At 38.6% G+C, this 13666-nt stretch overlaps 1 protein-coding gene across 2 annotated transcripts in view; it reads left to right on the plus strand.

Moving 5' to 3' along the window:
* Window positions 1–13666, plus strand: part of cwc27 (CWC27 spliceosome associated cyclophilin) — a 300868-nt gene that overhangs the window by 8442 nt on the left and 278760 nt on the right. For both annotated transcript variants that reach the window (XM_051929698.1, XM_028805469.2), the window contains exon 2: window positions 8923–9019. In XM_051929698.1, the coding sequence (XP_051785658.1) occupies window positions 8923–9019 (97 nt within the window). The remainder of the gene's footprint in view (window positions 1–8922; window positions 9020–13666) is intronic.

Here is a 13666-nt window from a genome sequence, read left to right on the forward strand (position 1 = left end):
TAAACCTGCTCTAACAAACAACACAACCTGTGAACAAAACTTGCTCTAATCACTGTGCCAGCGGTCTGTGTGCAGCAGAGCCAAAGGAGTCACGGCTCTAAATGGAAGAGCTCAATGATTTGTAATACACAACCGAGCCCGTAGTTCCCAGAGTCAGTGCGTGGCGCCCAAACACCACAACCTGTAAACTACACCTGTCTCTAATCCACTGTGCCAGCAGTCAGTGTGTGTAAGTTGTAGTATGCTTCCTAACCGTAAACGACTTCTACCTAACGACACAGCCACAGAACAACAAAGACGAGACCGCATGTATAAAAACAATACACGGAGGCTCCTACGATGCGCTTCAGACACACCAGAAGCAAAGACGTCACGGCTCCACAATGAAAGAGCTCAACTAACGGAAATACAAAACGAGCCCGTATGGATTATGTTTATGTAATTAAATGAAAACCGCATATAAAACCTTCGTCAACAAGTTGCCATGGTGACATATTTAAACATTCACATAGAATAACTAGACGCCTCATGACTAGCAGAATCGTACGTCAACGTCGCCGCCGTATTGTGAGTGGCACTGCTGTGGAGTGAAGTAATGAATAATGTGCTGCTTGGGATTGTACAAACCGCTGTACGCTCCAAACCAGATCCCGGGGGATTACATTTCATAGGTAAGGCTGAACAATTGTTTTGGTTATATTTGGCCGTTGGAAAATCCCGTTTTATAATCTTTACTTTAGCTAAGCCAGGCTAAGCTAGCAAAGCTATGCATTTATGTGCTCAAGTGAGCCTCCAAACAACGTTTTGGCTAAACGTATTTAGTCACTATGTAGATTGTTGTTAGCTGTTAACATGTCTCAAACCTGATGATGTTTTTTCTCAAGGAGCACATTGAGGAAACACAGTTTGAAATTGACAACCATCATTTTATTTAGTTGTGTCTGTCTTCCACAAACTAAGGCTACACCATATTGCCACACTGAATACTCTCAAAGTACAAGATCTGAGTGAGCAAGAGGAGTGTAAGTCTAGAGGGTATCAGTGACGTTATGGAGAGCTTTAAATGTTAAGAGCGGTATTTAGTATTGTATTCTGTAGTTAACTGGGAGCCAGTGATGTTGAGAGAGAATAGGTGTAATATGTTCAGTGGATTAACAACAGCAGGATATTATCCTGGCGGCAGAATCTATACGTGACGTGACTCCGGCATTAAACAATACTTCAGTACTGTGTTCCGTAAGAACAGGACAAAGTCTGGAAAGGTTTCGAAGATAGAAGAAGGCAGTCCCCGAAATGTTACTTATATGGGAGGAATGGTTAATAATAATAATAATAAAAATAATAATTAATTTCCATTATTAGTGTATAAATAGATATAAATAATTGCATTTAAACAATTCGCCAAAATCTGTTGTATGTAAACGGTACTGTTTTAAACGTTTTTTCATCAGAAAACCTGGTGTCCACGTCTACCTGTATTAGTTTAAATAGCACTTTTGCCACTCGCAATAAGGCTGACGTATCGTGTCTACTGGGAAACACAGTGAATGCGGCGTCTATCTATATATGTGTATGTATTTAAACTTGAGGTAGTGGTGACTACTAACAGTGCCAGCAGTCAGCTACTCCACAGTGCCTGCGGTCAGGGGTTCAATTATGATTCCTAACAGCAAACGACTTCTACCTAACAACACAGCCATAGAAAAACAGAAACGAGACTGCATGGATAAAAACAATGAACGAAGGAGTCTACAACGCGCTTCTCAAACACCAAAACCAAACGAGTCATGACTCCAACAAGACACATCTTTACTACAAATATATTTCTTTCATTAAATGAAAACTTTCCCAGCATGCTCCCACCCTCCATGATCTTACATCCCTACAAAGATTGGAGGGAACAGAAAGTAATTGCCATTCTTGGATTTGCGATTCTTTAGAGAATCGGGGGTTTACTTGTTTTAATTAAGAAAGGCAGGTTAGAGATGGGTCTAAAATTTTCAAGAGCAGAGGGGTCAAGATTATTTTTCTCAAGTAGGGGTTTAACTACAGCAGTCTTAAGACAGTCTGGGAAGACCCCCATATCTAATGACGAATTTACTATGTCAAGAATATTATCAATTAGTACGTCCGATACTTCTTTGAAAAAATTTGTTGGTATTGGGTCAAGGACGCAGGTGGAGGGTTTCAGTTGAGAAATTATTTTATGTAAATCAGGTAAATCTATCCTAGTGAAAGAGTTTAATTTGTTTATAACGGAATACTGGGGTTTAGGAGGATCCTTAGTGTTGGGGAGATTTACTATGTTATTTCTAATATCATTAATTTTTTGATTGAAAAATACAGCAATAGCCTCACAGGTTTTACTGGAAGTACTTAGGAGGCATTCCTTTGAGTGACCTGAGTTTAGCAGACGATCAATCGTCGAGAATAAGACTCTGGGATTACTAGCATTGTTATTTATAATCTTAGAGAAATAGCAGCGCCTCTCAAGACGGACTGTGTTATTGTATTCTGTTATTTTAACTTTTAATATTTCATAGTGGATAGTTAGTTTAGTCTTCCTTCATTTACGCTCAGCTCTACAGCATGTTCTCTTTAAATCAGACACTCTTTGGGTCTTCCATGGTATAATAATGCTAGAAGATTTTTTAACTGTCTTTTCAGGTGCAACTATGTCAACAGCAGCTCTCACTTTAGTATTAAATCTTTCCACCTTATTATTTACATTATCCTCGCTATTATAGTTGGCACTATAAATGGACTGATTGCTTAGAATGTTTGTAAGTTTTAAAGCTGCTGATGAGTCAAAGAAGCGTTTTTTAACAATATGCTTCTCATGAGAGTTTTCTATCATTATTTCTATATTAAAAAGTAGAAGAAAATGGTCTGATAGATCCGTATCAATGACCTGCTTTATATCAACTTTTAGTCCTTTAGTAATCACTAAGTCTAACGTATGACCTGCTTTATGTGTAAGCTGATTAACGAGCTGTCTCAAATCAAAAGAGTCCAGGAGGTTCATAAATTCTTTTACTTTTTGGTCACACTGATTATCTAAATGAAAATTAAAGTCGCTGACTAATAAGAGTGTGTCATAGTTCGTAATTAAAATTGACATTAAGTCAGAGAATTCCTCAAAGAAAGACGCGTTGAATTTAGGAGGTCTATATACGGATAATACTAGAACTTGAGAATCTCCATGAATAACAATGGTGAGACACTCAAAAGACTTAAATTTACCAAAACTGGCCAAAAATGTAAAATCTTTACATTTTAAACGGCTTGAGTAAATGTTTACTAGTCTGCCACCTCTCTTTCCTTGGCGACCCTCGCGAGTAAAACTGTAATCCGGAGGCGCAAATTCAATTAAAACAGCTGCGCCATCTGAGCTAAGCCACGTTTCACTTAGCGCAATAAAATCAATTTTTCTATCACTAATAAGATCGTTGATAAAAAAAAAGTCTTGTTAGTTAAAGCTCTAATATTTAATAGTGCCATATTTAATGTTTCGGAGGGGCAGAGATGAATACTATGTGCGTTATTGATATTTGGAACAGGAACTAAGTTATTTTTATGAGCGCCGCTCTGTGTGTATTTTTTGTTTAATCTATAGTCTGTTTTTATGGTTTTAATACATTGTTCATCTAAAGTCGTAATTTTAATTAAATTATTGGTGTTTATGCCGTATTGCCTAGATTTTCTACGTGCATTGAGATTGGTTATTAGAGTATTTAATGTTGTGCACTTTTACGGAAGATTTTATAATGTGGATAAAAACATCACATAAAATCGTTGCAGAAAATCGCTGCACTTTTAGGCTTAGGGTTTTATATGTATAGAGTAGATATAATATAATAAGAGAATGACAGAGAGATTAGACTTCTGCTGTAAAGTTGCTTTTCCATTTACAGAATTTGTAGTGTCCTACAAGCAAACTGACCATGCCTTAATAGTTACATAAATGCTCTGTGTTTCTTTATTGTATTTATCTGAGTAAACTTTGTTTAAACTATGTCTTGTCTTCACTTTGATGAGCTCATGTTTAATTTTTGAAAGTCATTTTATTGGAAACATGCATATACATGTGTATACTACTTTTATCAGCTATAGAAGTTCTCATTTGTTACACAGCCATTCTCCAGCTGTTGTGGACCTACTTATATACAGTAGGTTTTCAGCTACTGCTTAACTTATAAGGTGTTTTGCCCACCTCAAAAGCACAGTAAAATGCTCTCTCATCTTGTCAATGCCCATTTCATTCATGGACTCTGAATTGTGTTGTCTTTTTCTTCAACCCCCTGCACCCTTCTCTCATTAGCTCATTTTCTGAAACTAGGCTGAATGAATGTTTAAGCTCAAGCCAACTTTAACCTCCTTGGCATTAACCCTGAGCATGACTCAGAATTCTGTGCTGTTTCAATTAAACCTGGGGGTGACATGTAATGATACGATTTAGGTGTTAAGCCCAATTACTTTATGGTAACTCTTAGGTAACTCATCAGTAGTCATGAGTGGGTCATGGCCTCCAAAGAAAAATAAAATGGCAAATGAAAAGCAGCAAAGCCAGTTTTAGAACGAACTGAAACTGTACCATTCCTCAAATAGAGTGATAGTGATGATGATGTAAATTGGTCATCAAAAATTGACACGGAAAGTGAAACCAATCCATCATTTTCAGTGCCGAACTGCACATCTGAACCGCTGTAATATGCTTGGTTAATTAGGTTGCATAAAGCATCACTGTGATGTGATAGTAGCTATGTGACAAAAAGGTAAAATTAGTGCTGGGCGGTATACCGGTTCATACCGAAAACCGTTTAAAATTTTTTTTATGGTATGGATTTTTCTTATACCGCAACACCGGTTTAAATTGCCTAAACGACGTTCGGAACATGGCGCAGCGGGAAACTGTTCAAGTGGGGACCTTTTTCACTGCTACACCACTAAATAGGTGGTGGTGGTGTAGGTATTGCGCGGTGAAAATGGACAGAGAACATTCCGAAACTGAAGCCGACGATAAAGTTGAACATGATGACACAGAAGTACTTTTGCCGAAAAAAAGGAGTCCGTTGCCTGGAGATACTTTAGTTTTAAAAGGTCAGATGTGTAAATACTGTTTCTATACTACTGGATAATATTGCAAGCCAAGTTGTACTTGTTTCATTTGTTTTCAATACAGTGTAATAGTGTTTTCAATACTGTGTAATAGTGTGACGACATGTTGACTTTATTCTCGACACTTCCACTTTAATCTTGACGCTTATGACGAGAATAAAGTCGACATGTTGACTTTATTCTCGACATTTCTACTTTATTCTCGCCGTTTATGTCAAGATTAAAGTCGACATGTTGACTTTATTCTCGTAATTTGTCATTAAAGTAGAACATCGTAAACTAAACTTCATCGTAAAATAAATATTTAATTTACTAGATTTTCTCAAACCCCGTCATAAGTTATATAGCACATTAAATGCTTTGTGTTAAGTGTTCTCCGAGATTCTTAAACTGACTTCTTCTTGCACTAAGAGGAGGCGCCGGCAGCGATCGCCGCACAGAATACATTCACTTCATGATCTTCCTGCTCTCTGAACATTTAGAATGCTAAGATAAATACTTAATATAATTTTCATGGTGAAATGCATTAAAGCATGCATTAATCATATGGGGGCATGGCGGCGTGGAGGTTGCACTGGTACCTCGCAACAAAGGTGTCTTGGGTGTACCCTGCCTTGCATTTGCACGTTTTTCTGGTGGGTTTATTTGGCGTGCTTCAGTTTCCTTTCAAAGTCATGTAGGATGTGGGGTTTTGTTATGCTATATTGACCCTGCTAGTGTATGTTTTGCTTGTATTCATCCTGCGATGTGCTGGCGACTCGTTCAGAGATGGGCGCAACTCTGAATGGATGGCATAATTAAACATGTATAACGAAGATATTTTTAAAGTTCTGAACACTCCGTGGGCTAAGTTTATAACTAGTTTTAATTTCACAAAGACGTTTATCGTGTGGTGATTGGTTATATGGGGAAAGAAAAAGGAAGGATAGGAACTGGGGTTTTGGTACGTCAGATAGAGACAGCATGCATGCAATAAAGATAGCCTGCTCAGAAGAACATGCATTGAATTCTGTGTTCGTGTTTCCGACCACCAGATCACAAACCCAACATTTACACAATATTTAAGTTAAACCTGTGCGATAGCCATTCATACATCCAGTTTTTTGGAGCCTCGTCACACCTACCATAAAGTTCTCTATACTGAACATACACCTGGAGACCCCTTACTGCGAGGGAGCAGCACTACCGCCTCACTACCGTGCATGTGTAATACCTGCTTTAATGCATTTCATCATGAAAATGATATCAAGTATTTATCTTAGCATTCTAAATTTTCAGAAAGCAGGAATATCATGAAGTGAATGAATTCTGTATGGTGATCGCTGTCTCCTCTTAGTGCGGAGGAAGTCAGTTTAAGAAGCGTAGTGATTAACAACTAGGTCGGGGAACGCAACACAAAGTATTTAATGTGCTGCATTAATTTATGACGGGGTTTGACAAAATCTAGTAAATTAAACATTGATCTTGGGAAGAAGTTTAGTTTACAACATTCTACTTTAATTATGAAGTAAACTATGAGAATAAAGTGGAAATGTCGACTTTAATCTCGACATATAGTTTGTTTTTTCTTCCCTGTGTCCGTATTGTTTTTTTCTTCACCGTAGCCCTAATACGATTCCGTAGGGCTATACCACAAATAGCATTATAAATGCAAGTTGCAGGTTTATTATTTATGCATATAGCTTAGCTTGAAGCAAGGTCCATATTAATGCAGTTTGTCTTAATGATGGTTCAGTTGGTAAAGATGTCATCACCAAGTTGCACTTGTTTTATTTTATTTTAATTTGGTGAATACTGTGTAATGCACCTGGGCTTGAAGTCTTGAAGTAATAGTGCAAATATCAGTAATAATACTATTATTTATTTTGTTGTTATTATTTATTAGTTTAAATATTATGCAGTTTAATGATGATAAAGTTGTTTAAAAAGTCACTTTAACGTGTCAATGGACAGAGATTGTTAACATTAACAGAAAGTGTAGTTGGTTTACAAAAAATATTTACTATTTCTTCTTTTTCTAAGACATATTCAGTGCAATACAACTTTTGACAAGCACTTCTGGATATTTTACTAAGTCTAAATGCCTCTTTGTATGGTTGAAAATATGTTGTCAAAATTATAGTTTAAGTTTTTGCAAAATTTGTTCAATAAAAAGGTTCTATATTTTGACTGCATCTGTCATGCAATGTGATACCTTCTCCATTAGTGCCACCCCCTTGAAAACTATCACTTTATGGGGCAATGCAAACCTGTATTAATACTTGTGTGCACATTAAAATGTTTTTTTTTGTACAATGTACAATTCTCTTGACAGTGGAATAGGTTATTCTTAGCCAGTAATTGCAGTGGAAAATGTGGTTAACATCCACTCATGCATGGGGAAAAAAATGCCGTTGAATACCGTGAAACCGGGATAATTTAGAAAAATACCGTGATATAGAATTTTGGTCATACCTCCCACCCCTAGGTAAAATAATTACAATCAATTGCAAGGATAAGCAAGACGTTAGCTCCCTAATCACTGTTCAATTTGCAACAACTATCACTGTTTGTGTCAGAGGAAATGTGGAAGTCACTAAGCCTTGTGCTGTGGTAGCCTGCAATCACACAAGTGGTGAGTCAATTGTGCAGGTCAGGCACTGACATTCTACCCACTCATGTGCAAGCCTTAGAAAGAATATCAGAAAAGCACACAAAGAAACAAGTTTCTACTGTCCTAATTGCAACACTGGGCTCTGCATTGGTGACTGTCTCAAAACATATCTCACAAAGGACATGTACTAAATCTGCATCAATACAGCTGAGGACACTGTTCATACCCTTTCTACTGTATCTATTTTGACATGTTGGTGTTTACATTTTTCTGTTACACATACTAACCTTTGCTCTTGTTGGAAAAAAATTCAACAGTTTTTCCAGGGGTTAACATAACACTAAGAAGACTAGACCCTGTCTGAGGCACACTTTCATTGGAAAAAGTGGCTGTATTTTTGCATAAGTCACTTTAAAAGGAACACATTTTTAAGATCGCACTTTAGCTATGTGATATATTAAATTGACAACCTACTATTCTATGGTACCCTTTAGCAGCCCAAAGTTTGCTTATCTTTTTTCATTAATCTTATTCTTTTTCAAGCAAGCATTCCTAGCATCTGCATGCTTGTAGCATGATAGTTGAACATAACATGTTTCTACTGATACCACATCTTGCTTGCTTTTCTGTACTGGCTCTGTACCCAGCACACATAATTTAGTATATTGCCCCTAGAAATGGATAGTGAAGATTTATTGGAATAAAACATTTGGCTTGAGAGAGTCTTGGAATGTGGCAAAGAGTAATTGTCCTAGGAAGATATAAACTGTGTAGTTTCACATCCATCCATCCATCCATTTTCCAACCCGCAGAATCCAAACACTGGGTCACGGGGGGTCTGCTGGAGCCAATCCCAGCCAACACAGGGCACAAGGCAGGAACCAATCCCGGGCAGGGTGCCAACCCACCGCAGGTAGTTTCACATATACATTTATATTTTAAATTAAATTGCAAAAATACAGTCCTACCTTTTTATTTTCTGCAAAGCTTAGTTTTAATGTAAAAAATCTTGGTACTAACAAAATCTATAGAGAATGATATCCTAAATGTTATTGAAATAGAGAATTATTTGTATTCTAGTAGAGTTGAAATCCTATTGAAATAAATGGTCCATCGATTTTACCACTTGTTAACAACTGTCTGCATATTCACTTTGAAAACATCAACATAAATTGAATATACTGAAGCTGTTTTTTTTTTTCTCTCCTCAGATTTTATTAAAGACAACAGCTGGTGATATTGATGTTGAGTTGTGGTCAAAAGAGGCACCGAAAGCATGTCGGAATTTTATTCAACTATGTATGGAAGGTAAGCAGAATTATTTTTTGAGTATACAGTATACTAATTCAAGAACAAACTGTGTATCTAAAATCACTTACTTTTGTATATGTACTATATACATCAAATGGTGAATTTTCTTTATTTAATTCAAGATCATTTTGAAGCTATGCCACATCTTTTATCACAGGATGTCAGTTTATTATTTTGTTAATTATCCAATAAAGTGGCACACAGGACCATATGTTTGTGCATCTAAAATTGGTTTTATATATTTTAATTTTCACTGAACATTCAGGAATCTAAAGAACATAAAGAGTAGTGGAGTGCTGGAGATTATTCTGGTAGCACTGGATGAAAGGCAAGATACAACTCTGAACAGGGCAAAATGTCTATCAACTGTGGGGAACAGCCCGGACACAGACAGGTAGACATGATAGTTTCACCCAACACACGTTTATTTACAATATGTACAATACAATAGTGCACACAACTCAGTGCCGAAGCACCAATCACTTCTTTAAGTCCTGGCCACAACACAATGCCTCCACTCCTCTCCACCAAGCTTCGTCCACTTCCAGCCGACTCTTGCCCTTGACTGGGGGGAGGCGGCCCCTTTTATTCACCCCGGAAGGACTCCAGGTGCATCCTGAGGGGCTCCGTAGCCACAACCCTGTGTGGCGGAAGCTCTGACGGTACATCCGGAAATCCTCCGGGTGTCCACAATCCTCTTCCCCCCCAGCACTTCCGGGTGTGGCGGAAGTGCTGAGGTCCAGGGCTCCCAAGGCATCGGGGCGCCCCCTGGCGGTGACCATGGGCCCCTACAGGGTAGAGCTTCAAAGCTCTGTACCCGTGGCCCCCAAAGCAACCAGGGCGGACGCCCCCTCGTGTTCTGGAGGAGGCATAATCCCTCCTCCGGTCGTCCTGGGCATCCCGGCCGGGCGACAACCCCAGTCGGGTGCCACACAACTGAGCACAGACATGATCATACAAGGAACAATTTAACATAATCTGGACATTGTTGTTTGGCGATTCTAAATTGGCCCTAGTGTGTGCTTGGTGTGTGGGTGTGTTTGTGTGTGTCCTGCGGTGGGTTGGCACCCTGCCCGGGATTGTTTTCTGCCTTGTGCCCTGTGTTGGCTGGGATTAGCTCTAGCAGACCCCCGTGACCCTGTGTTCGGATTCAGCGGGTTGGAAAATGGATGGATGGATGGACATTGTTGTGAATGCAGATGGAAAACCAGAGCTCTTGGAGGAAAACCCACGCACTTCTGATGAATTATTAATATAATTAAACTGTTTTTCATGTTCCCAGCCTTTTCTGCAGCCATTTGCATGTGCTCCATATACTTAAGTGTGCTTCTGGCTTCAGTTCTCTTTATAGCAAATGAAATGCATTCATTGTATTTTAAAGTGGGAGATTTTTGCTGATCTTTTAAAATTGATTTTTAAGGATTTCGTTACAATGAGTACAAACATTTTGATAAGGCATGCAGTACTACATCTTATTCAAATATGATTAGGTAATCTATCCTCTACCCATCTAGTTAGTTAGTTAATTGTCATTGCATCAATGTTGACTCTTGCAACTCAATAGATGGCTAATATCTGAGAGAGGGGTGTGCATCGCTGAAGCTACTGTATCAATCTGTTCACATTGCAGGTGTTCTTCTCTTGTGTTCACCTTCTTCTTTGCTAAGCATCATTTTATTTTCCAATAATTTTCCTGTTTGCATAGTATCTCCAATGTATTGAGTACAGTGGAAGGCTTATCATTTGAGTTTCCAGGGTTAATTTAGTTTTAATCTCCTGTAATACTAAAGTGTTTGTTTTTCTGGGAACCCATGGAATATTCTTCCCAAATAGAATAATTCAAAGGTTCAGTTTTCTTCCTGTTCAGTTTCTTCACTGCCCAAGTTTTACATTCACAGAGTGTTATCGAGAATACCATGACTCGAACAAATCCTTATGTTTGAAAAATTTGTCTAGGCTCTGAATGGTGGTTTTTCCAAGAGCAGTTTTTCATCATCTTTCTTGCCTGCTTGTCACCTCATCATAGATCCAAGCAGGCTAATGTTGTCCATCTATATATATAATTCTCTAAGCCGCCGTCAGAGCGGCACAACACCCATGAAAGCATGCAGGAAGGAACCATATATGGATTCTCTAAGCCGCCGCCAGAGCGGGCAAGACACCTATGAAAGCACGCAGGAGGGAGCCACGCCCACCAACTCTAAGACCATTGGATACGACGAAAACCCGCAGAGCCACGCCCACCAACTCGGACGCGACGCCTCAGAAAACACGCCGTCATTTCTGTTTGTCTGTGCTACAGTTCACATGCAGCTCTGTGCCACATTGACTTTTCGGTTACGACGCACGACCGCGTGCAACATTGCAAACTGTTTTACACGCTACATACAGCAATCCGCATCCGCGACAAACATGCGTCTTCTTAGATGGTCCTGCAGGAACACGGAAAACGTTTCCCCGCCCACCAAAGCAGGACCATGTAAGAAGAGGCATGTTTGTTGCGGATGTGAATTGCTGAATGCAGCGTCTAAAACAGTTTGCGAGGGGTATCCCATGGGATCCTTAAAACAATCCTTTAAAACTGAGGTTAAAACACAATGAAGGAAGCAGTCTTTAAAAACCAATAAGCCCTGTGCCTCTGTATCATTAGCGTGTCACCTGCTTCACCGATGCAGGCCCTGCAACAGTCGAGACGCTCTCTCAGCAGCTGACCTTCTCTGTGCCTGACTCCACTATAGGCTGCAACAAAATTATGAAAGTACGGGCGCATTTTTTCCACACAAGCTGTGTGTGTGGTTGGGTTGGTGTTAGTTAGTTAATTAGTTACTCGAAGGATTTCAAGATTTAATATGCACAAGCGGTAACACTGCAAAAGCAGCCCAAACCAGAAAAGACGGCTGGCAAAAAGTGGCCGACAAATTAAACGCATGTGCATTGTACTTACTGAAAGCAGTGTTACGGATTTTGCAAATGTTCATTTTTTTCCCTCTGCTTAAAAAACATTTTAAAAGCGGCGTAATTATGGTATGCAGCGTTCAAAACAGTTTGTTTGTCGTGGATAATTTGCCTTTTACTATTACACGAAGACAATTTCCTGTTAATACTTTGTTACATTGATATAGCAGTGTTCTCAGTACTCAAAGCGCTATCCACACAGGGAGGAACTGGGAAGCGAAACCACAATCTTCCACAGTCTCCTTACTGCAAAGCAGCAGCACTACTACAGCGCCACAAGGCAGTTAAAGAATACACCGGGCTCGATTTTCATATCACTTCTGTTTACAGAGATTGGGTCGTAGATAGCATTGTTGCAATGTTACTTTTCAGTGTTGTTTGTGCTTCTTATGTCATCACTAATGGTTTCTGGTTGTAAGGTACAGTTGAAAACAGTTGGTAATCTGCTTGGTCATCATGATGAAATTACTTGGTATATGCTGTCTGTATTTTCTTGATCTTCTCAGCTTTATGTTTGAATTCTTGAGGATCTCTTAATCTTTTAGTTTAAGACCCAGATTTTCTCTTTAATTCTTCTAGACTTAGGAAGACTCATCTGCTTCTTCCCTTAATATTTTCTAATTATGTTTCATTGCACATATTGTTATAGTACTTCCCTTTGTCGTTTATTGCAGTGCAACCTTCAGTTGAGTTTCAACTTCTCTTTCTCCTTGGGCCTCAGCTTCTCTTTGTATCTGTGAGATTTTCAGCATTTCATCAGTCATCCATTTTAGCTAGTTTTGAATTTTCAATTTTTGCAAGGATACTTTACTTTCTTTGAACACAAGTTAATGTGTACATCAGCACCCCTCTTACATGCTTTCCACATGAAATGGTCTCAGTCGCTGCCTGCGAATTACCTTTCAGATCATTACATCTTTTATGTACCCTCATCGTATAAACTTAGCATTTTTCTGAGTTTCCCACAGCACCTGTACCGCACACATTGCAAATCCTTGCAACCACCTGTTCCACGAATCCTGCCCATTCCCCTTCAACTATATCTTTTTCTTTCCTGCATTTACTTTGAAGCCATTTGTATCCAATCAGTCTTTCAATACAGGATCTTATCCTTTGTTCTCAATCGCTTATCTGCCAATTATGTATGGAATGGATGTGAAAAAATCTGCACACAAAATAAAGTAATGTTATAAATGATATCATAAAGTAGGTACCACAGCAAGATGCAATCAGAATGAGGATGACAGACCTATTGACATATTGTACATTTTTCTTTTCAAATGTTATGTGTGATAGCATGATTTCATTAATTCAGTCCCTTAATTACCCAGTCACATGCAAATATGCTCCATTATTACAAGAAAACCTACAGGTAGGAGTGAAAACCCTAAGGGCAATATTTTTTAACCAAATTTACAAATTTACTGGAACATTTAAAAGAAACACATTTCACACAGACACACGCATAACAGAAACAAACACGCTGAAAAGAGCATTGCAAAACCTGTGTCTTTTTAATCTGAGTGATTTCCATGAAAGGCAAGGGCGACATGTTGTTTGTGAATTAATTAATTAAATAAATTTATGTTTAAGAAGTTGCATGTATGAGAATTGAAACACAATACATATACAGGTAGTACTTGACTACATGATAGTATACTGCAAAAATCATGGAGAACACTGACTGGG

This window comes from Erpetoichthys calabaricus, chromosome 7 (assembly GCF_900747795.2).
Source record: "Erpetoichthys calabaricus chromosome 7, fErpCal1.3, whole genome shotgun sequence".
NCBI classification, from domain to species: Eukaryota; Metazoa; Chordata; class Cladistia; order Polypteriformes; family Polypteridae; genus Erpetoichthys; species Erpetoichthys calabaricus.